The sequence below is a fragment of the Dunckerocampus dactyliophorus genome, chromosome 3, assembly GCF_027744805.1.
Source record: "Dunckerocampus dactyliophorus isolate RoL2022-P2 chromosome 3, RoL_Ddac_1.1, whole genome shotgun sequence".
Lineage (NCBI taxonomy): Eukaryota > Metazoa > Chordata > Actinopteri > Syngnathiformes > Syngnathidae > Dunckerocampus > Dunckerocampus dactyliophorus.
Genome location: NC_072821.1, coordinates 20336653 through 20360957, shown reverse-complemented (window position 1 = coordinate 20360957; position 24305 = coordinate 20336653). Strand labels below are relative to the sequence as shown.

Sequence of the window (24305 nt, the reverse complement as noted above, 5' to 3'; positions counted from 1 at the left end):
TCGTCTTGTAGTACCTTGATCCCATCTCATATTGCCTTGGTATCCTTGCGCAGTGCTTTATTTACCTCCTTAAGGTTTATGACTTCAGCATGGATCTCAGACAATCTCTTCTTGAGGTTGTTCTGCGGTTGTGCATTTCCAACCTGTGTTAGCAGACCTCATAGAGCTTGCCTTATATGTTCAACAGTTTCCTCCCGTAGCTTTTTCATCTCCTCCTTCAACATCCAGTGTTTGTCATCTACAAGTTCATATGGTTTTGGACTTTGCATTCTTCCAGGTACCATTTAATATCAAATCCTCCTCATTCAACAGCTAGAATGGCCCTGTTTCTGATTGTGAACCCAGTTTTTCAGGACCGGTATCGTTTTGCTTTTTGTATGGCATTGTTGCTAAGCAACCACTTTGAACTTCAGCTGTTAGCCGCTTGGCTTGTCTTGCTAGTTGCTGTCAGCACTCGTAACTCGTTTATTTCAAAGAATCTGTACCTCTCGCCTGTCTGAGTTCAAGTTGAAGGTGTTCACAAGCTGCTCTGATCTTGTGTTCTCGAAGTGTAATCAGTAAAGCACCAAATTAGTTCAAAACTCTAGTATCAACAGGAGACCTCTTCCCATGTACATACTTTTCAGTCAACAATATATATATATATACAGTATATATTTTTATGTCATAGAAATATACTTAAGCCCTTATGTTTCCAAATTTCAATAAACAGCTTTCTGTGAGCTTCTTTCTCAGATTTGACCTGTCTTGGAGACACCTTTTAGACACAATTTGCTATATTTTGGCAGCATTATAAATTCACAGTTCAAATAGTCACCTTTAATAACAACAGAGATAAGTTATCATGCTTGCTTTGATTACACCGCAGTGAGAAGTTCTGCTTTTGTACAAATGCTTCCAGATTTTCAAAGAAATAGCAATAGTTTTATCTTGTCCCTAGCTGTTCAGATCTGTGGATTGTGTTTTACTGTATATCTTTTTAGAGGATGTAACAATATCTGTTAATATGCGACATTGGGAGCCTTAACACGGCTTTCCTAAATACAGTCATTCCTTTAGATATCAAAGTATATTTGTGGCAGTTCGATTTAAAGGCCACAAATGATCTTGCAACAAACTTAGAAATCTGCTAACTGGCATCAATATCCACTCATCCTTTATTTACAGGGCCAGATGGTAGGTTTGGACAACGCTGAACGGCTTCTAATATAACAGATGCTGAATTGTAAAATGCCTGTGTTTTGGCTGGCTGGCTGTGCACCATTAATGTCTAAAAGCCCATTATCCAAGGCAAATATCCACCCCCCCACCCCCCGCCTAATTCACGGTTGCTATCAGAGAGCATGAAGTTATTTCTTTGAGAACTGAGAGCAGGCTTCTGCTCAATTCAGTCTGTCATTTTTCAACTTAAAAGTCTAGTAATGTTCTTTTTTCACAGAGATTTTAGCCAATATTCTCTCTGCTGTCAAAAAAACAATTGCTTTTGGTAAAAAGGCAGTGGCTGGAGCAACTTTAATTTTAAAGATGCTTAAATGAGCTGCCAAACTGTGATTGATGGACTGTGTGAAAGTGGCCTCCCATTCCTCTGGATCCTATAAAAGTGGCTTTTAATTATGAGACCCTCATATTGATGTTGTCAGTTATATTGCTATATGCAGCTTATATGTGAGGTGAATGCATTTCACCACTAGTAGCATTGCACACAATTACTGAAAATGCATTGTCATCAAAGTCAAGTGACTATCTCATCTATTTGCTCTCTCATTGTGTAAAGGGAATTTATTTATGATTGATGAGCAGTGCTTCATGAAATAGCCTACGCTGTCCTCAAGAAAAATTTTATGTATGTATGTACCTGTATGTCCTTCATAAATGATGCTTCTGAATAAACTCCAATAAGGCAAGAACAGTATTCATAACATTAAATCCTGTTGTACAATGCATTGGGACTGTCTGGATCAGTGATGTGCAGTCGGGAGGATAAATAACAACAAATAATTAAAATGTAAATATTGTTAATATTTGTATATTGAATTGTATTATAAATTTATTTTCTGGATGATTCCAATTGTTTTTAACATTTTCTTAAGTAAAAATTGTTGAATTTGCACATTTCCAAATCAAATACAGGGCAGAAACCTAAGATGAGGCTGACGTGAGCGGCTCTTTTTGGCTTAGTGTGCAAGCTCTGCCCACTGCCTGCCAGTTTCTGTGCTTGTCACTGCCGTCCTTCCATAGAGGGGAAAATCCAGCTGTTTTCCGACAACAGAAGCAGTTGGAAAGCAGCAAGTCAATTGCAAGATAGTGTTATGCTCTGTTGAATGAATGAATGAATGAATAAAGGAATTTGAATGCCAAGATGGAGGATTATATCCCCGGGCTCACCAGGAGGTGATCTGTCCTTTACAACAAAGTATCAGAACTTTTGGGGAAGGATAACATGCATGTACTTCATATAGAGACAAAAGTTAAAACCACAAATGTTTTTCAATTAATAAAAAAAAAATAATAATTGGGACTGTATACACAGTATAATATCAACAGTGTCTAATAATATAATATTTCACTTAAAGTGACGTCCCTGTAGCACCACTAAAAGTACAGTATTTGTATCTTGTACTACACAGAAATACACAGAAATGTCGTACGGGAGGCACTTGCAGTACCGCTGCATCCTGAAGAGCTCAAGCATGCATGAGCTGTACAGTGCTTGTCATTACTGTCCTTGCATAGAGGAAAAGTCAGTGTTTTTTGAAAAAAAATGATTGAAATACGCAAACACCATCAACTCCCCACTCTTTACTGTTCTTTGGTATTACCATATCTAACTTATTGTGTGGAGATATGGGGTAATAATTATAAAAGCAAAAAAGATCGGTGAGGATAATTCGTAACGCCGCGTATAGAGAACATACAAACTCAAACAATGTACCAAGATGAGTGAATTTAAAAAACAATACAAGCCGTTGATGTTTGCTAAATATAAGGCAAGGAGAGTCTTGATTATGATACTTATTGTTCTGTCGTGCTTGTTTTTACTTGTTATTATTTATTTATTACTACACTGATTATTATATGGAAAAATATTACATGGAATGCAGGAAGTGGATAATATGGACTGCACAAGATGTGGAATGGATGGGGCGTAGGATGAAATAAGCTTTGCTTCTTCCTACTCCTTTTGGACATGTGGAACTGTGAAATGATTGATAAGATGTATTCCTTTGTAACTTCATGCATGTTCAAATAAAATTAAACCAAACCAAACCAAACAAGTCAAATTATATTATCATATATTTATGCTCTGCTGAATGAATGAATGAATGAATGAATGAATGAATGAATGACTTTAACTGCTAAGATGGAGGACTATATACCCAACCTCACCAGAGGTGATCAGACTTTTGCAACAAAGTATCAGAACTTTTCTTGCAGGAGCGTGCATGTACTTCATATACAGATAAAAGCTAAGAACACAAATGTTTTTCAGTTCATAAAAAGATAAGTAATGGGACAAAGAAGTATGTAAAAAAAATTGAAAACATTTTTTAACCAAAGTGAATTGTTTTCTTCTTTTCTTTTGGTTATCCTCTCAATGCGCGACCTGTATTAACATTTTAAAAAATCCAAAGGAGTCAGTGCCTCACCAGCCATGAACAACACCGCACATCACGGGTGGTTAGATTTTAGTCTAGCACCATTTCTTGATGAGCACTGGAACTGACCAAATAGAATATACTTATTATTAAATAGGAATTAACCCTGATGTAATGCAAAAATATGGATTATTTTCTTGCAAAAAAACTACACATAGAATTTTTTGTTGTGAGTTTTTATTTATTTAACATACAAAATTGCTAAACGAGATAAAGTAATACGTTTTTTTAGTTTGTTAGATTAAATTACGTATATAAATTAGTGTGACCAAGTGTCCTGTTTTCCCAATACATGTCCTGTCCTGGCTGCCGTGTTTTTTTTGTTTTTTTTAAGAAAGTGATGAAAATGCCCTGGTTTTCATTGTTTTTCAACTGGTCCATTAAATTGACCAACAGGGCACTTTGCTGCATGTGACGTAATTCCAGAGAGGCTGCGGTGTAGGCAGCTTTTTGAATTAGTGTTGCCAAAAAGCTGCAAAAAGGCCCAAGAAAAAGCAAAACACACGCTCAGAGTTAAACCTTTGACGCTTCCCAAGTTGAACTCTTGTAAAATTGGGGCCGTCCTGGACAAAGGCTGGTCAAATTCCCAAGTTCTTACAAATTTAGAGGTCACATTTTTCACAAAAAATATTGATTACATTCCAAAACTGAACAAACATTTGACATCTGACATTACTGTGTCATTCTGGAATCATTTTCTTGCCAGTTTTTGAATGTTCTTCTTTTGGAATTATATAGACAGTATTTTGAGTATCTCATTTTCGGTTATGAAAATATGGCTACCCTAATAAAAATACTTAATATTGTCAAAGTGAATCTGATGAGGGAGCGAACATAACATTCACAATACACGTCACCTTCTATGATGTGTGTGATCTTTACTGCAATTTTGACATGACAGTGATATATATATATATATATATACATACTGTATTATATTGTCCATAGTTTCTGATTAAAACATCTGGCAATTCACATCTCATAGTATCAGATATTATGTTTAATCCGATAAAATGAAAGTAAGGTGTGCTGTTTTTTCCATGATAACAAAAAGGTCACCTTTATTACTTACTGCAATTATATCCAGTAATTATGGTAATGTCCATGGACCCCTTGAGTTGTTCATTTTGAAATTGATTCGTCACACTCAAAATGGCTTTGAGTGTTCAGTGTTATATATTCTGTATTGTATATGAATGCTGCCCTTCCTGTTGTAATTATGATGGGATTTATTGTGCTATAATGTTGTTGGTTTTTTTTACGTATTAACGTTACTTGTGCACATTTCAGAGTTCAACAATCCTGTTGTATAATACTAAAACAGCATACTATAAATACAAAGTAAAAAAAAAATCAAATAAATAATCCTGAGATGATTTCTAAAGGCTTAAGGAAAGAGCAAACTGTTGTTTCAGAGTTACTCAAGGACTTGCCATTGTTTTTTGTGCTTTGTCTTTTTTATCTTTTTGATATTTTCAGACTTGGGACATTCCGTGCTCATATTTGCTGTACAAGTGAAATTGAATTTGAACTGATTCCTAAATGTATCACGTCTTATCAATAAGGACACACCCATGTGTTTTTCCAATGCTGCTGATTGCTGCGCAAGGTCAATAACTCTCAGTTGTATAATTCTGCGGCCAGATATGAGTTGGCCAGCTGCAGCAGCTATCTGAAACTCCCACTGCAATATTTATGAGGGACCTGGCCTTGAAAAAAGCTAAATAGTTGCGCAACAGAAGAGTGGTGGTTAGCTAAAAATACTATTTAGCACAGATTATGTAAATTGTAAAAGGCGATCATTGCGTAAAAAAGCAGTTTAACTCATAATGCTTTAATGGTCTGAAATGAGACTATAGGATCACAATGTTTTATAAGCATCATTTGAAAATGCAAACAAAATGATCACGTTTATTTGCTGTATTTTTGAAATAGTAATACTTTAAAATAATTTGTAAAGATGAAATTGCACCCACTCACTGGTTACAAAGTGGCCAAAAAGCCTTCTTGTAATGCTGTAGACCAGCGGTCACCAACCCGTCGATCGCGAGCCACCAGTCGATCTTTGGGAGTTTGTCAGGAATGTTAGGGAAAAAAATGTATTGTTACATGAGTGCCATCACCTGCCGGAGAGAGACCAACAGGCATGCATTTTGACTACTGAACACACCCGCACGCCGACCGGAGGTACCATGAGCACACACACACACACACACACACACACACACACACGTACACCGGCTCTCCTCGCTCCGCAGCGTTCACAGGATGAGCGACAGGGAGAGAGAGAGTGACAAAGCGCAGCGATGTGCCTGCTCACGCAACAGTAATTATTGCACAATAATGTGACTCAAAATCTGCCTTTGCTACCTCAAAATTAAGGCACAAATATAACTCCATAAATGTGCACCTCCAAAAAACGCTGCTCGTTAGAACTGACTGTTGTGGCGCAGCCCCTGTCTGCTCAACCAACATCGCTATGAGATGCGCCAACAAGCCAAAAAGAGCTCTAGTTCGTTCATACAACCGACACTACAAACCCGACCCTGACGAAGATCCATAAAAGTACGGTTGCCCAAAGTGCGGCCCATGGGCTATCTGTGGACCATGGCTCATTTGTCACTGCATCACTACAGAAACAAAATAAAAATTTAAAAAAACAGTAAAAATGGAGCAGAAGGCACAATGAGAAAAAGCTGAAATGTTGACGCCAACTACCAATAATAACACAAAATTTGTATTTAAAGACAAAGCTTTAAATACAGTGTCTGTCAATTTAAAAACCTGTCTACAAAATAAATAAATGATATACATATAATTGAAATATATATACAATATATATTTAAATATATTGTAAAAAGCTAGCACATAACATTGACAGCCCTATCAGATACGTTGTTGAGTTTTCAGTTCAAGCAGAGGGCTGTAGGACCTCACCTGAATATTTAAAAAGTGAAAAGCAAAAAATAAAAAAATAAATAAATAAAAAATGTGAAAAGCATACTAAAGGCCGTTCCGTACATGACATCTGAGCTGCATGATCACAATATCTTGGACTTGTCTGAAGCTGATTAAAGTTAAAATTCTCAACGAGGACATCCAAAATGGGTTTTATAATTTAAGAATTTTGTTCTCTGTTCATGATGTGTGTTCATGCATTTTATCCATCCGGAAAACTTTTTAGATGCTTGTACAGAGCCAACTTTACATGCTCAGTCCACATGGGACTCCTTGTCCTTGATTTAGGTCCAATTGGAAAAAGCCCCACAGGCTTTCAATATTTAAACAAAGGTAGGTGTAATGGCAGGTCACTGTGCTGCAGAAATAAAATGAGTGACTAGGGACTGGTTCCCCACCCCTTTCGGGTGGATGCTGATTGGGTCAAACAAGGGAACAGATTTGGCTTAACATCCTACTAAAAAAAGTATACATTGCAAAACAAATTGAACAGATTCCACAGTAATTTTTGCCACATTTTGCCGAAGTAAGTTTACTAGATTTTACTATCAATATATCCTAAATTAATATGTCATATATAAGATCCTCATAGTCTGTTTTTATCAAACCATCTTTTTAGTATAGTCATTTAATCTGTATCTTTTTTATTAGCTCTTGTGTACTTTCTCCAGAACAATCGTCTTGCAAATAACACTAGCTTTAGGTCTTTCGTGGCTTTACAAATGTCATTTATATGTAAGTTGAACAGTTTTGGTCACAGTATTAACCCCTGTGGTACGCCAGACGATATATTTAAGCATGCTGAAGTACACTGCTCAAAAAAAACACTTTGAAAACACATCAGATCTAAACTGGGGGAAAAATGATCTTGAATATCTTTCCTGATAATAAGTGGGTGATGTATTAGTAACAAAATGATGCCACATCATTTGATAGAAATGAAAATGCTCACCCTATAGAGGGGGGAAATCAAAGACACCCCAAAAATGAAAGTGAAAAAATGATGCAGCAGACTGGTCCATTTTGCCAAAATGTCATTGTGGCAACTCAAAATGATTCTCAGTAGTTTGTGTGGCCCCCACGTGCTTGTACGCATGCCTGACAACGTCGGGGCATGCTCCTAATGAGACTACGGATGGTGTCCTGGGGGATCTCCTCCCAGATCTGGACCAGGGCATCACTGAGATACCTGGACGCATGGAGGAGATTCCAGGAGACAGGTAGTTACTCCAGGAGAGCTGGACAGGGCCGTAGAAGGTCCTTCAACCATCAGCAGGATCGGTATCTGCTCTTTTGTGCAAGGAGGAACAGGATGAGCACCGCCAAAGCCCTACAAAATGACCTCCAGCAGGCCACTGGTGTGAATGTTTCTGACCAAACAATCAGAAACAGGCTCCATGAGGGTGGCCTGAGGGCCCGACGTCCTGTAGTGGGCCCTGTGCTCACTGCCCAGCACCGTAGAGCTTGATTGGCATTTGCCATAGACCACCAGAATTGGCAACTACACCACTGGTGCCCTGTGCTCTTCACTGATGAGAGCAAGTTCAACCTGAGCACATGCGACAGACGTGAAAGGATCTGGAGATGCCGTGGAGAACGTTATGCTGCCTGCAACATCATTCAGCATGACCGGTTTGGTGGTGGGTCAGTGATGCCCTGGTCCTGCTCTGACTCATGGATGCCCTGGTCCAGTTCTGGGAGGAGATCCCCCAGACACCATCCGTAGTCTCATTAGGAGCATGCCCCGACGTTGTCAGGCATGCGTACAAGCACGTGGGGGCCACACAAACTACTGAGAATCATTTTGAGTTGCTACAATGACATTTTAGCAAAATGGACCAGTCTGCTGCATCATTTTTTCACTTTCATTTTTGGGGTGTCTTTGATTTCCCTCCTCTATAGGGTGATCATTTTCATTTCTATCAAATTATGTGGCATCATTTTGTTACTAATACATCACCCACTTATTATCAGGAAAGATATTCAAGATCATTTTTCCCCCAGTTTAGATCTGATGTGTTTTTGAAGTGTTCCTCTAATTTTTTGAGCAGTATATATTCTCCTAGCTTCACATATTGCTTCCTGTTGGCTAGATAGCTTTGAACCCAATTCAATACTTAGTCTTCTTAGTCCATACCTTTCTAATTTTTTAATTAGGATGTTGTAGTTAACTGTATTGAAAGCTTTTATCAAATCCATAAATACTGCAGCTGCGCACTTTCTGTGGTGTATAGCGGTGGTAGTTTCCTCGATGCCAGTCCATGGCAATGATTGAAAGTAGTATTTTGTTGCACACCCTTTTGAAGCAATTACTGCAATATAGCACTTTCTCAATTAGACTCCTGCACCTGTCGACAGGTATTTTGTTCCACTGCTCATGAGCAAACTGCTCCAGCTCTGTCAGGTTTGATGGGTGCCTTCAATTGGTTTTATATCAGGGTTCAAAGAAGGCCACTTCGCACAGTCCAATGTTTGGTCCCTAGCCATTCTTGTGTGGTTTTAGTTGTGTGTTTTGGGTCATTGTCCTGTTGGTGGACTGACCCATGACCTGCGACTGAGACCAAGCTTTCTTATACTGGGCTCCAGGATGCCTTGAGATTTTTTGGTACCCTGCACAGATTAAAGATCCCTTGTCGGATGTAGCAAAGCACATAGAACACATAAAACAAAACCGAGGCCCCTCCGGTTGTTTTGTCTGTAGGCTTCATTTTTGCGCAATTATTTTAATTATTTGTTTTTGTCTGTTTTGAGTTATTTCATTGGCCTTTGTGGATTCTTCTTTCTTTCTCACAGATGGGCACCAACAAAAAACAAACCCACAACTGTGTTCATTTGAACTTTTCCGAGCAGCTTATTTATATTTGGTCTGTGTTCACACAATTACTGTTGTAATAATCAATTTCTACTAAGCAATACAATGCAATTACATACCAATGTAAGAGAAGAGGTGCATTATAGGTACTAGGTATGGGTGGAAATGTTTTTCTTCAATACTGTCAAGAAGCCAGCAGTGCCCCAGAATGGTTTATTATCAGGCTTGACAAGTGAAATGTTGACTCATGTCACATGCTTGTTTACATGGAAGGTGGGAAGAATAGTTGACATGGAGCGATTAATTATGAGCTCACGCTTGTGCATTAAGGACCATGGGATCCTATTTACAAGGCATCAGTGACGCTCCCCAGCTGATACTTCTGCTTTTCTAGAAATGTTCTGTGTTCATGTCTTAATGCTCGTGCCTGCCCCCACACTGTTGGTGCAAACTCTTTTGAGTAGTGATGTCAACAGAAATATCTGACAGAGGTTAGTACAGTATTTGTTAAAAAAAAAAAGCTGCTGACTGAGGATCAGTCAAAGCTTGCACACTTGCTGAAATGACTTTCCTGGCATTCTCTGTCTAAATGGTGTTGCTCTTGCTGAGGGCGATGGACCGAACCGCTGTGGCACAAAATGAGGGAGTGGCGATGTAAATAAACAAATATTATTTTAAAAAGTAGAAATTCATACTAAGGTGACATTTTTGCGTTTTTTTCATATCATACACAACATGCAGTTGCTTAATCTGGCGTTGATTCAGTATAAAAAAAAACACCTTTTTTTAATCTAAAGTTTCGTCCTGTACTTTTCTCATCAGAATCTGGGGTTAAATGATGGAGGCTTGCAGCTATTCACTGTTCTAATAAAATAAAATAAAACTCAAAAAAATACAATACATCATATTCCAACGTTGGCGTTGAATGACATTTGCTTTCTTTCTGTACTTTTATGGTTATGGGTTAATTTCTTTTGAACATGCATTCAACTTACATTATAATTCCACATGTCCAAAAGGAGTAGGAAGAAGCGAATCTTATTCCATCCTACCCCATCCATTTTACATCAATTACACTACATTAATTCACAATACAGTAATTCACCCCCTATATTCTAAATGTGCTCTTTGCCAAGATACATAGGAAAATGGTAAGACATTCCAACAATGTGGTCAAATAGGAGACAAAGTTTGCAGTCACTGTAAATAAATTATATAACAATCATAAACAATAAGTATATAATAGTACATTGTAATAGCTGATGAAAGGATTAATAGTTTGATGATGACGGAGTACAAACAATGTCAATTAATCACAAGTGCAAGAGTGATTGGACACAACATTGCATGTACACAGTCGTACAGGATTCTGTCTCCTTGTACTTTGTAAACATCAACTGCCTGTATTGTTTCTTGAAATCGCTCATTTTAGTGTATGGTTTGAGTTCCTTACTCAGTCCTTTCCATAATTTGATTCCACATACTGATATGCTAAAGGTTTTTGGCATTGTCCTTGCCTATAAATGTTTTAAATTGTATTGGTATCCTTCGCGTCAACTGATTAAACACTCATTAAAAATATTATAAATCATACACACTGTGATTGTAAGGGAATTTAAAGAAGAAAAGTGATCTTAAAATTTTCTTTTTGATGGAATCAAAGGAAAATATGCTTTATACTTTCATTTGGGGCGTAACGCACCTTATATCATATCTACAAAGCTGGAATGAATGGAGCCACTTTTAAAAATCTGCAGTCATAAGTCTCTTGGAACTGCTGATATAGTGCTAACGATAAATTGTTTCAGAAAGAAAACGCAAAATTGGAGTATTACAGGCTGATTAGAATGTATACAGTGCAAGTCTCTGTGTCTAAAAAGTAATGATGGAAGATACAAATTAATGCTGTGGACTTTATTCCCATAATCATGCACCTGTACATATGCATAAAGTGGGACAAACATTACACCCGGCTAGAACACATTGCCCTTGAAAAGTTCTCTCTGGCATCTCATAAGTAAAAACTTACTGGATACTGTAAATGTCTGCATTAAGACTTTAGATTGGCGTCCTCTCTAATGGTCCTTCCTCTTTCACGTCAATCCATACAGAGTTTTTCTTGGAGCTCCTGGACAATTCTGAGAGGTCTCTGAACAGCATGTTCACAAGGACATTTGGGAAGCTGTACATGAAGAACTCAGAGGTGTTCCAGGACCTGTTCACCGAGTTAAAGCGCTATTACACGGGGGGCAACGTCAACCTGGAGGAGATGCTCAATGACTTCTGGTCCAGGCTGCTGGAGCGGATGTTCCAGTTATTGAACTCCCAGTACCACTTCACAGATGATTACCTGGAGTGTGTCAGTAAATACTCAGATCAACTCAAGCCCTTTGGAGATGTGCCCAGGAAACTGAAGGCTCAGGTCACCAGGGCCTTGATTGCTGCACGGACATTTGTCCAGGGCCTCATGGTCGGCCGCGAAGTAGCCAACAGGGTCGCCAAGGTGAGTTTCCCTTCCGTTTCTATTGTGACTGTAGTTGTTTCTAATTCTGTGTTGTTGAAAACGGGTGCAGTTTATTTGACTGCAAAGAAATAAATTTGAAATAGACTTCATATACTGTATGTTGGTAGAAGTTGTTTCTTTTTAGTTCTTGAATTTGCTTTAATTTTGCCAAAAAAGGTTGTTGTGTTTTGTCTGCCAATTGTGTTCCACTATCCTCATGTGCACATTATTCCTTTTTGTTCTACTTTTCCACTTTTGCTGGGTTTTTAAAAATTGTATTTCTGCAACGAGCAACGCTCCACAGATAGCCCCTACAGCACACTTTGGACCCCTATTTGAGTTTTGTGTGTCCAAGCTCTACCTTCTTGGCTTTGTTGGTCAAGGGCTGGGTTGCATTATTGAGAGATTTTTAAAGCTTTCTGACGCATGCATTTCACGACGCTATGGAGGTGGAGCTCATCCCGCTCGCCTACTTGGTGGATAGTTCACCTTTGCTCATCGCTTGTATTTAATTACCGAATAAATGCATGATGCAAAAAACACTTAAATACACACCCTTACTTGCTAAATATGATTTAGCGCATGTGTAATATTGCTAAATTGTCAACACGGATCTCTTCTATGTATAAGTTGTGTTATGAAGCAGACTATCTCCGGTGCTTGAAAGGTGGTGCTCTGTGAAACCCCTCTGTGATTAACTGTGCAGACAAGTCTGAACAGCTACGTGGGTTGATCTGACAAATCTTAAGTAAAATTGAACAAATGTAGAATTACTACAACAAGTAGCTAGCAGCTGTTTAACTCCGATGGATAAACATCCACACATCACTCGCTGATGTTGACGCTGGGAACGCCAAGGTAGGTTGGATTGCAAGGTCTGCCTAAAGCACTTACTGTGCAGTTTCAATTATGCCTTGCGCACTGCCACTTCTATATTACCGTATTAACATTCATAGTAGTGGTGCCATAGTTGACAGTCTGATTGGCTTCTGGCTGCCCTGCTCTCGCAATACAGCTTTTCTCCAAATGAGAAATCTCGTGAATCATCAACCCTACCTTTCAGTGTAGTGTAGTGTTTTACACCACGGCAACAACAATAATATATATTTAATACACATTTATTATAATTGAATGCTATTAAAACTGAATAAAATTAGCAAAAAAAAAAGTCCAAACAGAAATCAAGTCAACTCCTCACTCCCATCACTCTATGCAGAAACCAAAATAGAACTTTCATTTACATTCTGTATTAAGTTTGTGAAGGATTTTTTTTTTTTGTTGCCCATGAAAATATATTTGCTGAAATTTAATCTAAATTATTTATTTAAGTAATGATATGATGATCAAACATATTCCTACATGAATACCTTTTTTGGTTGCACTTAATCTTTGGGGCTATGTGCATAGAACGCTGCATGTTCCCACATTTCAGTAAAATTCCCCTGCAGAGAGCAAAGCTTTTCCAAAGGGAAATGATTAAAGAGTATTCCCTTAGAGATTTGTGACATGACTTTCTTATCAGCAAGACTTTGTTGTTGTCATTATATTCCTGTTGAGGCACATATGAGTCCCATTTTCTGTTTTAGTATTTGACCGTGTCGCTTTTCAGTGCTGTTGCAGTGTCAGTGTCTTGTGTATTTTAAGAAAATAGTTGTTTACATTAGAGATACAAGTGAAGTGATACATCAACAACTCTGCAGAGTTCTCACTTTATTAGGGCCCTATGATTCCCAATGAACTGAATTGCGGAATAGTCCAATAAAAACAGAATCTACAGTTAAATGGGGAATCTCACGGAAATTGATCTATAATGTGAATGAAATGCTGTCATTGTGAGGAGAAGGAACGTTTGTGTGGGGAAGTATTTCCCTGGTGGACCGCTCAGTCTCATCACAAACACTAGCTCCTGAACTAAACATGTCGAGACAAGGACCTGAAACATCGGCAAAAGTTGGCAAAAAAAAACTCCTCTCTTACGAATGGGAGCTCGTGGGGTTAGCTTAGTTTTGCAGGGCATGCCATTGCGGCTGTGTGTGTCCGACTCAGGCTATATGAGTGTGTTTACACTGTGTTGTGTTTTACAGCTTGTTCATGCAAACAAGTGTTTAATGATGATGACCCTTGACTTTGTGCAAGTTCTGAGTGAAATAAGAACGAGAGGTACGCCTATTCCCAGCTCGTCTTAGCCGTCAATGGACTTTCTCAACACACTTCTGGCTTTGAAAATAAGAGCGCTGTTTGCCACATACTGTCTAATTGTGTATACAAAATAAGGGTGACATAAAAAAATCTTACATTTAATAATGCAATTACAATTGAATTGGTGACTACGTCTTCCTGAATTACAAGCACAGGTATTACAGTTTGTTGAGGATTTTATGTGCAAGGTCTGACATGCCGATAAAAGTTAGCCAAACTCCATCTATTTCGTAATTACTTGACAAAATTGTCTAATGATATATTGCATCAATAAATGTAAGATTTTTTTTGCATTTAATTAACTGGCCTTTTATTCACTGTCACGAAAGTACACACTCTATGCTGGTAAATTAAGTGTAAAAAGTAAAACAAGAGCAGTTTAAAAAATTTAACAGAAAAAAAACTAAAGAAATAAAGAAAGAAAGAAATAAAATGAAATTTGGAAAAAATAATAAAACAGATTTTATACGGCCCTACTTTTATTACACTAACAAAATAGGTGCTCACCGGTTCTTAAAATCAGTGCAGCTATCAGAAAGGTTGAAATGAGCAACACATCTGTCCTAGACCGAAAATGCACACTCTGTCAGGATCAAATCCCACATTCCCTGCCCCCTCATCAATTATGAAGTGCAGCCAGGAAACAGTGTGGCATTGCTGAAGGCTGTCAGGCTGGTGAACGCCCATAAACTGGAGGTAAAAAGTAGCTTGACATGAAAAATCACCTTGACCTAACAATTACAGTACCTTGACTACTCACTGCTTCCGGTGTACAGTGACTTTCTAGCATATCTCTGTATAGATGGATATGCAATATTTCCAGTCCGATTTCAAGTTGGGCAACTCCCTCTGGAATCAGAAAATTTTAAGTCATGACTGGAATGAAAAGCAATTGGCATTTCGACAAGTTTGTACACCAATCAGATGAGTTATTGTTATATCAAGAATGTGGTCGGCAGCGACAATGATTTTGCAAATTTGCACACAGTGTGAGTGTAAGTCAGCAGTGTTCTGGGCTTACCTTACCTTATGTCAGCTGGAATAGGCTAACCCATGAAAGGAACTTGCAGTTGTGTGAATAAGTGTTTACCCCTTCCTGATTTTCTTATTTTTTGCATGTTTGTCACACTTACACTTTTAAATCATCAAACAAATTTAAATATAAGTCAATGACAACACAACTGGACACAAAATGAATTTTTTGAATGAAAAATTCAAACCTACATGGCCCTGTGTTAAAAGTGATTGTCCCCTAAACCTAATAACTGGTTGGGCCATCCTTAGCAGCAACAAATGCAATCAAGCGTTTGCAATAACTTGCAATGAGTCTCTTACAGCGCTGTGGAGGAATTTTGGCCCACTCATCTTTGCAGAATTGGTGGAATTCAGCCATATTGGAGGGTTTTCAAGCATGAACCGCTTTTCTAAGGTCATACCACAGCATCTCAGTAGGATTCAGGTCAGGACATTGACGAGGCCACTCCAAAGTGTTCATTTTGTTTTTCTTCAGCCATGTGTGTTTTGGATGATTGTTCTGATGCAGATGGCCGGACATTCTCCTTCAGGAGTTTTTGGTAGACAGCAGAATTCATGGTTCCATTTATCACAGCAAGTCTTCCAGGCCCTGAAGCAGCAAAACAACCCCACACCATCACACTACCCTCACCATATTTTACTGTTGGTATGATGTTCTTTTTCTGAAATGTGGCGTTACTTTTACGTCAGATGTAATGGGACACAGACCTTCCAAAAAGTTCAATTTGTGTCTCTTCAGATCACAGAGTATTTTCCCAAAGGTCTTGGAGATCATCAAGATGTTTTCTGGCAAATTTGAGCTGAGCCAAGATGTTCTTTTTGTTCAGCAGCGGTTTTCGTCTTGGACCTCATGCAGGCTGTTTTTGCCCAGTGTCTGTCTTATGCTGGAGTCATAAACACTGACCTTAACTGAGGCAAGTGAGGCCTGCAGTTCTTTGGATGTTGTTGTGCGGTCTTTTGTGACCTCTTGGATGAGTCGTCGCTATGCTCTTGAGGTAATTTTGGTGGCTGGCCACTCCTTGGAGTTCCATGTTTTCGCCATTTGTGGATAATGGTGCTCACTGTGGTTCGCTGGAGTCCCAAAGCTTTAGAAATGGCTTTATAACCTCTTCCAGACTGATAGATCTCAGTAAATCTCAGTTATGTTTAAACGGTGGGGGGGGCAATCACTTCTTCACACAGGGCTATGTGGGTTTGGATTTAATAATAATAATTAATAATAAGCATTATAACAATAATATTATAATAATAAACATAATATAATATACATAATATACATAATAATAAACATTTCATTTAAAAACTGCATTTTGTGTTCAGTTGCGTTGTCACTGACTATTTCAGGCCTAAATATGGCACACACACTTATTAAATGAATTAAATTTTTTTCAAATGTCCAGGTACTAATGAGGCACTAATGAATGATAATGCAAGATGATCGATAAATAGATGGAATCGAAGTCACGATGAAGCCTTGAGACTGGGCATCAGGCTAGCACTAGCGTGAGCAGGGCAGAGAAGGCCTTTCTCCAATTTGTGTGTACATAATTGTGTACTGTTAGTCTGTTTTAACTCCAGTGACAATTTACGGTCATATTGTCAACTTGTGTTCATCTCACTGCAAGTTTTGAGGCTTGATTGACAATCGAGTCTCGTACTTCCGTAGCCAATCAAACCTTTGCATCTCACAGCACACACTATGGTGCATGCAAGGACCGCACATAAACATGTCAAATTTGTGGACTTTCTAACAGTGGTACATGTATGCTGTACATTTTACCTGTATTATCACGTATTTCTAAATTATTATAGACCTATGGTCTATAGACCTGCGGAAAAAATAACTATTTTTGGAAAATAGTCTGGAGCCGCAAAACATTAACATACCGTCTGGCGTATAAGCTGCACCGGTGTATAAGCTGCACCCACAACATGTAGAGGAAAAAACAGATTTGTTCCATATAAGCCGCACCGGTGTATAAGCTGCACGTGTTCACGTCATAAAGTGGCATTTTGTGGCGCTCACAAGTCCGTGAGGACCAGTCAGCTCTTTATTTGACAGGAGCCAATCATGAGTTAGGAATAAAGTCACAATGAGCTTGTCAACCCATTGGAAATTACAGGAGGTCATGACTTAATATAACAGTCTGACTCTGTTTCATCTTACAAACAAACTCGTCACACAGCAACTAACACTCAAACCAATGCCTTATAGGAAAAATTCAAACGTTGGCGTTTAAAATGTTAAAACTTCAGCACAGTCAGGGCGGACAGGGACACAAGCGCCTGTGGACAAGCGTCAAGGAGGTGGGCTTGCACTATATGTTAACAAAAGGTGTTGTCATCCTGGGCATGTAAACATTACAGTGTCTATCTGCTGTAAGGACATCAAACTCCTGTCTGTACGACATGCCCAGGGAGTTCAGCCAGGCCATGGTTGTCGTTTTTTTACATGCCTCCGCATGCTGACAAGGAGGCTGCGTGTGACATCATCCACTGCGCGACAGATAAACTCCAAACACAGCACCCTGAGGCTCTTGTTTTGATCTCCGGGGATTTCAATCATGTGGCACTTGACAAAACACTGGCTTCCTTCTCCTGGTATGTGGACTGTAACACTAGGGGCAACAGGACTATAGACCTAATTTATGCAAACATCAACGATGCATACAGCGCTGCCCCCCTACCTGCACTGAGGAAGGCAGACCACAACCTGGTCCTGCTCAAACCTCATTATATATCAAAAGTGAGAAAATTACATTCAGGAAGTGTTCTCCTGAGGCTGAGCAGGCCCTGATAGACTGCATTGCAGGGCCCCCACAGTGACAATATGGATAAAATGGTCGCCTGCGCCACTGACTACATCAGCTTCTGCATGGATGTTGTGCCAGTAAGGACTGTACGCTGCTTTGCTCACAACAAGCCCAGGATAACAAGTGACATCATAGACCTTCTGAACCTGAAGAAGACCTTCAAAAATGGTGACGCACAAGCACTTAAGTGGGTATAGAAGGAGCTAAGAGTCCAGCTAAGAGCAGCAAAGGGGCAGTACAGAAGGAGAATAGAAGAGAGGATGCAGAACAAGGACACGAAGGAGGTCCTGGAGGAGGAGGAGGAGGATGGCAAACCAGTTGAACCAGTTTTTTTATAGGTTTGCCCAGCCCATCCTACACACGGCAGCCCCCACACAAGTCACCAGCACAGAAGGGGACACCTCTTCTCACTCTCCTCCCCCCACACAACCCACAATAACAGCAGCTCAAGTAAATGTGGAGCTAAGGAGGCTGCGCCCCAGCAAAGCAGCAGGTCCGGATGGAGTGTCACCTCGACTACTGAAAGCCTGCGCATGGGAGCTGGTAAGACCCTCTGCAGTGCATCTTCAACCTGAGCTTGGGGTTGGGGAGGATTCCACAGCTGTGGGAGACGTCCTGCATTGTTCAAAGAGACCACATCTTGGTGAGCTGAATGTCTTCAAGCTGGTAGCCATGACATCGCATGTGATGAAGACCATGGAACAGCTGCTGCCCTATCACCTGAGGCCACAGAACCTCCACACTCTTGACCTTCTGCAGTTTGCATACCGGGAGAAAGTGGGAGTTGAGGACACCATCATCTTTGTGTTCCACCGATCTGTCGCTCACCTGGACAGAGGCAATGGTGCTGTGAGAATTAAATTTTTGGATTTCTCCAACGCCTTTAACACCATCCAGCCTTAGCTCCTCGGGCAAACTGACGCAAATGGGTGTAGGTTCACACCTGGTGGCATTGATCACAGACTACCTGACCAGCAGACCTCAGTATGTGCTACTGGGGAACTGCAGGGACTGTGATAGCTAGTGCCCTTCTGTATGTAGTAGTGTGCTAGGGGAGCAACCTCGAGAAGAAGGATGCCACACGCCTGGACAAACTGGTGAGGAAGGCAGTCTCTGTCATTGGCACTGAGCTGGACAGCATGACATCTGTGGCAGAGCAAAGGACACTGAGGAGGTTCCTTTCCATCATGGACAACCAGCATCATCCAATGCACAGCATCATCTCCCAACAGAAGAGCAGGTTCAGTGGCAGATTACTATCACTGTCCTGCTTCACTGAAAGACTGAGCAGATCATTCCTCCCCCATACTATGTGGCTTTTCAACACAACAGAGGGGGAGTGACACACACAGGACTGGACTTATTACCTTATTATGTATTATTATTATTATTTATTATGTATTATTACTCTACAAATTTGACGTGATCTGTTCTATATTTATTTGTTTATTTGTTCTTTATCTAGTTTCATATCTCTAATGGCTTGTTGTGGCTAATGCCAAAGAAAGAGCTATCATTTCCTCACTGACTCACAAGCAGCACAGTATTTAAACAATTAGTAGTAGAGCTGAAGTAAAAGAGTTGGCTCGAGATTAGAATTTAGCTTTAAATTAACAACACCGCTGTATAAGACGCAGGGTTCAAAGTTTAAGAAAAAAGTAGCGGCTTATTCAATTTATGGTAATTTATGGTTTATGGAGATGCATGTTTCTAGTAGTTAAGTTACCTAGAAATGGAAAAGAAATGTGGAAATTAAGTTGTTGATTCTGCCAGCATGACAAAAATTAGAAAGTTGCAACTTTCTCACAGGGTTTAAAAGTCTATAAAACAAGTTATTCCTCATTACATAGAATCTCAGAAGCATTTCTAATCAGCTTTTCTGCAATACCTTTTAAATAGAATTGCATGTCTCCTCTCTTCAATATCTTCAGAATGTTCGGGAACACAATGAAATAAGACTTTACAAATTACAACATACTTGATTGAGATATTTTTAACATCTGAATATGTTTCATGTCCATCTTAATTTTTGCTCAGCAAATTGCCACTCATGGTTAGCACCTCCACCGGGTTCAGGGGTCGAATCAAGCCTGTCTGTGTGGAGTTTGGAACATTCTCCTCATGCTTGCGTGGCTTTTCTCCAAGTATTCTGCTTTCCTCCCACAGTCCAGTTGCAGTAATTGACCATGCACGTGAATGTGAGTGTGAATGGTCGTTTGTAACCCATGCTTAACATTTAAATAGTGGCACTACAGAAAGATGTTATTTTCTTGTTAATGCATTGTAAGTGTGTACAGATGAAAATGTGAAAAGCTGAAATGACTATCATCATTATAGTATATATTGCGTGATGTACATGTCCTTTGGGGACTAACTAGCCACTGTAAAGGTTTTAACATTACTGAAGTACAGGTTTTAAAATTGCAGTACATAAAATGGCCATTTCTATTCAAGGCAAGCTTTCAACCATCTGTCTGTTCAATTATCTGCCTTTCTTTTGCATGGAATGATAAGCTCACAATGAGGAGCCATACATAATTGCTGCTCATGCAATGAAGTCAGAACAGGAAAGATATCACTCCATAAAATGGGATCGCATTGGACTCGCAGTGAACACTCTCCTGGACCGTGTTCCTGGATTAAGCGCAGAATCTCTCTGGATTACAGTTTATGATGGCCATTAAGAGTTTTATCCAGGGGGTACTTAAAACACAGTCCAACCACATTAAGACCTGCTCAGAAAAGATTGTGGGGATTTGGACCTTTCGAACGGTTTAAAGTTTAGGCATTTAGAGCACTTATCACTTACTCTTGGCATGGGAAGCAGCGTTGTGCCTGGTGCATGTTTAGTCATGATGATGGAAAGAAGTAGGGTATTTTGTACGGAGGGATTTGTATTTCCTGATGGTTTAATGCTGATCTAATTACCACGAACTGGCAGATACTTTATAACAGTAAGCTTCAAGGCACTTTCTAATGTTTACACGCAAAATATACTGTATCTTAGATTATTTTCAGGTTTTTGCCGACAAGGTAAAAATAAATATACTTTTCCTTGTGTCTTTTTCAAAGTGCAATTTCATCTCACACAGGCTCTCAACATGACATTTAAGAAATTAACGACTGAAGGTGGTAGTCGTGATTTTACAATGTAAAATGTTCCTTTTTTTGTTGTACCAGCTCTCTATCGCAACACAGTCAACACACACTTTATTAGGTACAGCATAAGTAAGGTGTTACAATGAATTTCTTAACACTAACACACCTGCCAAGGTTGAAGACATGTTATGAATGTTCCTCCGCTCCCTCACACATACCCAATTGCCCACTGCCAATGTGCGCCGCACCATTGCCCTCCCACCAGTACACAGATTATACTGTAAACAATCGAGATTTGTTGTCAGAACACATGTAAACTGTTTTGAAAGCTTTTCACCTCACCTCTGTATAGATTGCTGTCAATGTGGATTACGGTTCTGGGTCGTCTTGACTCTTTTATACAGGGGTCTAGTGGTTAGCATGTTGGCCAACACAGTAACAGCTTGGAGATTGGGAAGACCTGGGTTCGATTCTCCACTGGGCATCTCTGTGTGGAGTTTGCATGTTCTCCCCGTGCGTGTGTTGGTTTTCTCCGGGTACTCTGGTTTCTTCCCACACCCAAAAACATCCAGGTTAGGTTAATTGGTGACTCTAAATCGTTTGGTTGTTTGTCTATATGTGCCCTGCGATTGCCTGGCAACCAGTCCAGGGTGTACCCAGCCTCTTGCCCAGCTTGAATAGGCTCCAGCATCACCCATAGTGAGGATCAGCGGCATAGAAGATGGATGGATGGATGTTACTGCGAATGTGAAGATTGATTCCTGAAGACAGGAGCGAAGCAAACTTGTTGGTGCGGAGTTACCCCAGTTTAGAGGAGAAGACGAGAAGAAAAACAACAGTTTTTACTAAAACTACCAAAGATGTCAACCTTTTTCACAGTCACAACAAACGTAGTCACAAGGACAGTGTCAGCTGAGGAGAATGCAATAGATGAAACTGAGAGTGACACTTTTCATCACAAAGATGCGAGTGTTAAAGTGGTAAACAATGTTAAATGTCACTTAATGTTCTTATCAATTACAGTAAAAGCATTGAGATGATTCACTTGTTAGGTAATAACAATCCCCCAGGAGGATTTAAGGAATTTTCTCATATTCACACTTGTTAGTAGATGATAAACATGAATATTTTAAATTGTTTTTGGGGGGGTATATACTAGGCTCCAGCATACCCCCACAACCCTAATTAGGATAAGCGGCATAGAAAATAGATGGATGGATGGATGAATGGATGGATGGATGGATGGATGGATGGATGGATGGATGGATGGATGGGATATTTTGTAAAAAAATTCTATAAAAAAAGAAGGATGTGGAAGGCCCCAATGACTATTATGTTATTAAAAGAAAACTTCCACTACAAACGTAGTTAAACTGTGATGCATTAAACTTGATGTATTAAAGTTGAACATTTCTCAGCTGAAGCTCTCCATCCAAAGATTCACCACGCACACTTGTCTCTCCCCGTTTCTCTCGGCGTCTGTCTGGTCCTCTCTAGCTGGCTCAGAGCGCTCACAGCTTGGTGGGGATGAGGCCTCGGCCTCATGCGCTGTGACGGCAGATGGCAACTGGCTCAAAAAGGTTTGGCACATCATTGGGAAATGTGCAGCAGCAAAGACATCCTTTTTAATTAAAAGATTTTGATCTGTGGTGAACTGTAGAATATTGGAAGAATGACTGACAGCATGTGCTTTGAACTGCAAAGACATAATATAAAGGCATAATAAAGAAATGGACTATGGACTACTCGCTACACAAAAAAAAAAAAAGTTTTTGCGTCTTGGGATGTGAAGAACCGCATTTCCCTTATTTTCTCTTATTTTTCTGGAACTTGCCCTATTTTCAAATGCAAATGTTGACAGGTATGGATGAAAAAAACCCATATATTTTTCCTGTTTAATAATTTGCGTCATTGTCAACATTTTTATGCCTTGATTCAAGCTGAATACCACCACAGCTTTATTGAACATGTTTTTAGAGCAGATTGTCAGCGCCAATGTTGTGACATTTGTTCATGGATATCTGGTAAAAACATGAGATCTGTTTTCCTCTAACAGTATCACAGGTGGACAGAGAATGCTCTTTTATTCGAGAGGCACTGAGGCAGATGGACAACAATGTAGTCTATACAGGCCTTGTAACCACAAGAGACAGTAAATAGCTTGTGGTGCTGTGCCACTAGCACAGGTCTGGCTTTTGACATGTTTGCTCTTGTCTTGCTAAATTAAAGAAACAGTCCCAACTGCTGCTCAAGACATGCCACATAACATGGTTCATGTCAGGTTAAATCAGCGGGACCATCCTTGTCCTGCACAAAGGCCAGTCAATTTAACTGACTCATACAGGTCGCGAGGGGGACCTGTGCGGTTTCATCAACACACGTGAATTATTGTGACAGACTCAGACATACATTGATTTGGCAGCAGCCTTTCTAGAATCATCTTAGGCTGCATCTTACATTGAACATTAGGACTACAGAGAGACTCTCAAATCAAGGATAAGTGATTGATGAAATAACAGTGGTGCAGACCACTTGTGTTCTTATATTAAAAAAAAAAAAAAGAGTGAAGCAACAGTCACTGGGGTAGGCAACATACCAGGAAGTCTACATTACTTTCCTTTACAGTTATCTGGTGGGGGTTTTTGATTGAAAATGGTCTTCCATTGGTCACATAGAAATAGGGTGACCAAACATAGTATTTTCCCATTTTCCTGTTTTCACATCCTGTCCTGGCCATCGTTTTTAGAAAGTGATGAAAGTGTTTTGGTTTTCATTGTTTTTCAAGTAAATACTGATATGTTTTGAGTGTTGAAGTAATATCTGTTTATTTACATCATCACATTAAAAGGTTTGTGAGAGCTATATTTGTTAAAGGTGGATTTGCTAATATGACTAATATTATTTCATATTTTTTTAGATATTTATTTGTCCAGTAAGACTTGAAAAGAGAGCTATTATTGTTACAGGTTAATTTTTCTAGTACAGAAAAGACGTTAGTTCTGTCATTAATTCATTCTAAAGATTTTTTCTAGAGTTGAAACTTATCAAACCAATATTATAGTAGTGGGGCATTGTAGTATGTATTACTTTAATATGAATTATTATTGTATAATTAAAAGCATTCTATAATTAAATTTAATTATTTAAATTAAATGATCTAATTATTTGATTATTCATTTTATATGAAAAACATGTTGAGTAACTTCTCAGGAGCCTATCTGAGTTTGTGT

At 39.3% G+C, this 24305-nt stretch overlaps 1 protein-coding gene across 2 annotated transcripts in view; it reads left to right on the top strand.

Moving 5' to 3' along the window:
* gpc6a (glypican 6a) overlaps positions 1 to 24305 on the top strand; it is a 166389-nt gene that overhangs the window by 79752 nt on the left and 62332 nt on the right. For both annotated transcript variants that reach the window (XM_054769775.1, XM_054769774.1), the window contains one exon: positions 11538 to 11929. In XM_054769775.1, coding sequence (XP_054625750.1) covers positions 11538 to 11929 — 392 coding nt within the window. The remainder of the gene's footprint in view (positions 1 to 11537; positions 11930 to 24305) is intronic.